Source organism: Tupaia chinensis, unplaced genomic scaffold (assembly GCF_000334495.1).
Source record: "Tupaia chinensis unplaced genomic scaffold, TupChi_1.0 Scaffold000088_1, whole genome shotgun sequence".
Classification (NCBI taxonomy): domain Eukaryota; kingdom Metazoa; phylum Chordata; class Mammalia; order Scandentia; family Tupaiidae; genus Tupaia; species Tupaia belangeri.
This window is the reverse complement of record NW_006159550.1, coordinates 4,474,300-4,476,161: the sequence shown is the minus strand read 5'-3', so window position 1 is coordinate 4,476,161 and position 1,862 is coordinate 4,474,300. Positions and strand designations below refer to the sequence as shown.

Below are 1,862 nucleotides of genomic sequence, written 5' to 3'. Positions count from 1 at the left end.
GGAATTGGAAGACTAGAAGGTCTAATAGCAGGGAGGCAATGTAGATATTAGAGACAATTTGGAGGGGGTGGGTAATAGAGGGTGGAAGGGAGAGGATCAGGGAAAAGAAAAACAAACATTTAATAAACACAAAAATGGAAAGTCATTTGTTGATAATGTATATGGTAATGTCTCTGACTTGACTAATATGCACTCTATCAAGCTGGGGAAGTCAGGTTGTGCACTGTGAAGATGTACAGAGGTTAAGTGTAAATTAAAAAATGTTCTAGATGGTCATTTGAGTCACAGACTTCTTTTTTTTTTTTGTCTTGCATGTACTTTAAAGTAATGTAGTAAAGGATACTTTCATTATACATTTTTTTCTCAAATTTCTTCTAGTAAATAGTTAGACATTAAAAAAAATAAGGATAAATTACAGGGCAAATGAAACTAGAAGAGAAGGGACTGTGGTACGGCCATGCCCCCTGGGGGAGATTTATCACTATCCCTCTCTCTAGCTCTTTCTCTCTCTCTCCCAGGAGCAGATGCACCCTATGACAAAAACAAACATACAAGCAAACCCTGAAACACTCCTCAGAGACAGCAGGTCACTGTGGATACACACGCATTTACCTTCTTCCCTCCGGTCACAAACTGCTTACAACTGGATCTCACAAAAAGGGGATGCACAGCAATGATCTGTAAGAGAAAAAAGACAACGCTGACTTAGGGGTCATGGTTAAAGCACAGAGTGAAAGTCCTTGAGGTGTCCCCAGCAGCATGATCTAAAATGATCTCGATACCTTCGTAGGAAGTAACGTATTCGGGGAATGCTCTGCCACACCTGAGGACATCGGAGTTTTGCTGTTGTGTGAAAAGATTTCTTCTCTGAAGCCAGGCAAAGTGCAAAGACTAATACGAATGTGTTCTAGTTTCTCAGCAAGGGGTCAATCAAGGCAAGATGTCAAACGGTCTGTAACTGACTGCGATCCAAAGAGGAAACGAGCACGAAGCTACCTCCTTGTCAAGGATGCCTCCTAACCATACATGGCACCAGGTGGGACAAGCGAGGCAATGAGGCAGCCTAAGGGACATTCAGCACATCCCAGGACACAGCTACAGGACCCAAGAGCTGGGCAGCTCACTGTTTGGGCTTCTCCTTTCACCCAGGACCTCAGCTACCATCCAGCCCTCATTCACTTTGTCCTCAGCCAGTCTCCTTCCTGCCACAGCGCACGCGTGTCTCCGTGACCCTTCATCAGCCCTCAGTACTACTCCCTGCATTCACCGGGGCGTTAGGGGTTACATGGCATCACCATCACAGGGGCGGGGGCGGCGAAGGAGGCAGAAATGGGGTTCTCATGGTTACAGGTGTGCAGCTCCAGCTTTGGGCTCATCTGCTGTGCCAATCAACCTGCATATTATCTGCCCTCTGTTAGAGAGGATTTCTAAGCACAGAAAAAAATCCACACAATTATACTTGCGTAAATCTTCAATTAAATATATTTCATGTTCTTTATTAACTTTCTCTCCTCTGATGGAATAGATCATACTGGATTGTTCTTCCTGCATGGTCATTTTTAGGGTTTATCATAGGACTTTTCATTCTTTCCCAGGTTGGCCTTTCTTCTTCTGCTACTTTAATACTTTTCTAACCCATCCTAAATGCCATAAAACACTTACACGTTTTGTGGTTACCTGTTCTTTTTTTTGAGAGGTTTTTGCTATATGGCACGTGCGCTCGCCAGAGAGACAGAAAGCGAGAAGTCATCCCCTGGGGGGAAAGGTCACGCCACAATCCCTTCTCCTCCATTCTCCTCTCGGGATCTTGGGCACACACACACACACACACACACACACACACACACACACACGCGGGGTGA

General features: G+C 44.8%; 1 protein-coding gene across 2 annotated transcripts in view; it reads right to left on the bottom strand.

Moving 5' to 3' along the window:
* The window catches only part of VPS41 (VPS41 subunit of HOPS complex), a 190,384-nt gene that overhangs the window by 95,801 nt on the left and 92,721 nt on the right, over positions 1-1,862 (bottom strand). For both annotated transcript variants that reach the window (XM_014585758.2, XM_027769762.1), the window contains one exon: positions 613-678. In XM_014585758.2, coding sequence (XP_014441244.1) covers positions 613-678 — 66 coding nt within the window. The remainder of the gene's footprint in view (positions 1-612; positions 679-1,862) is intronic.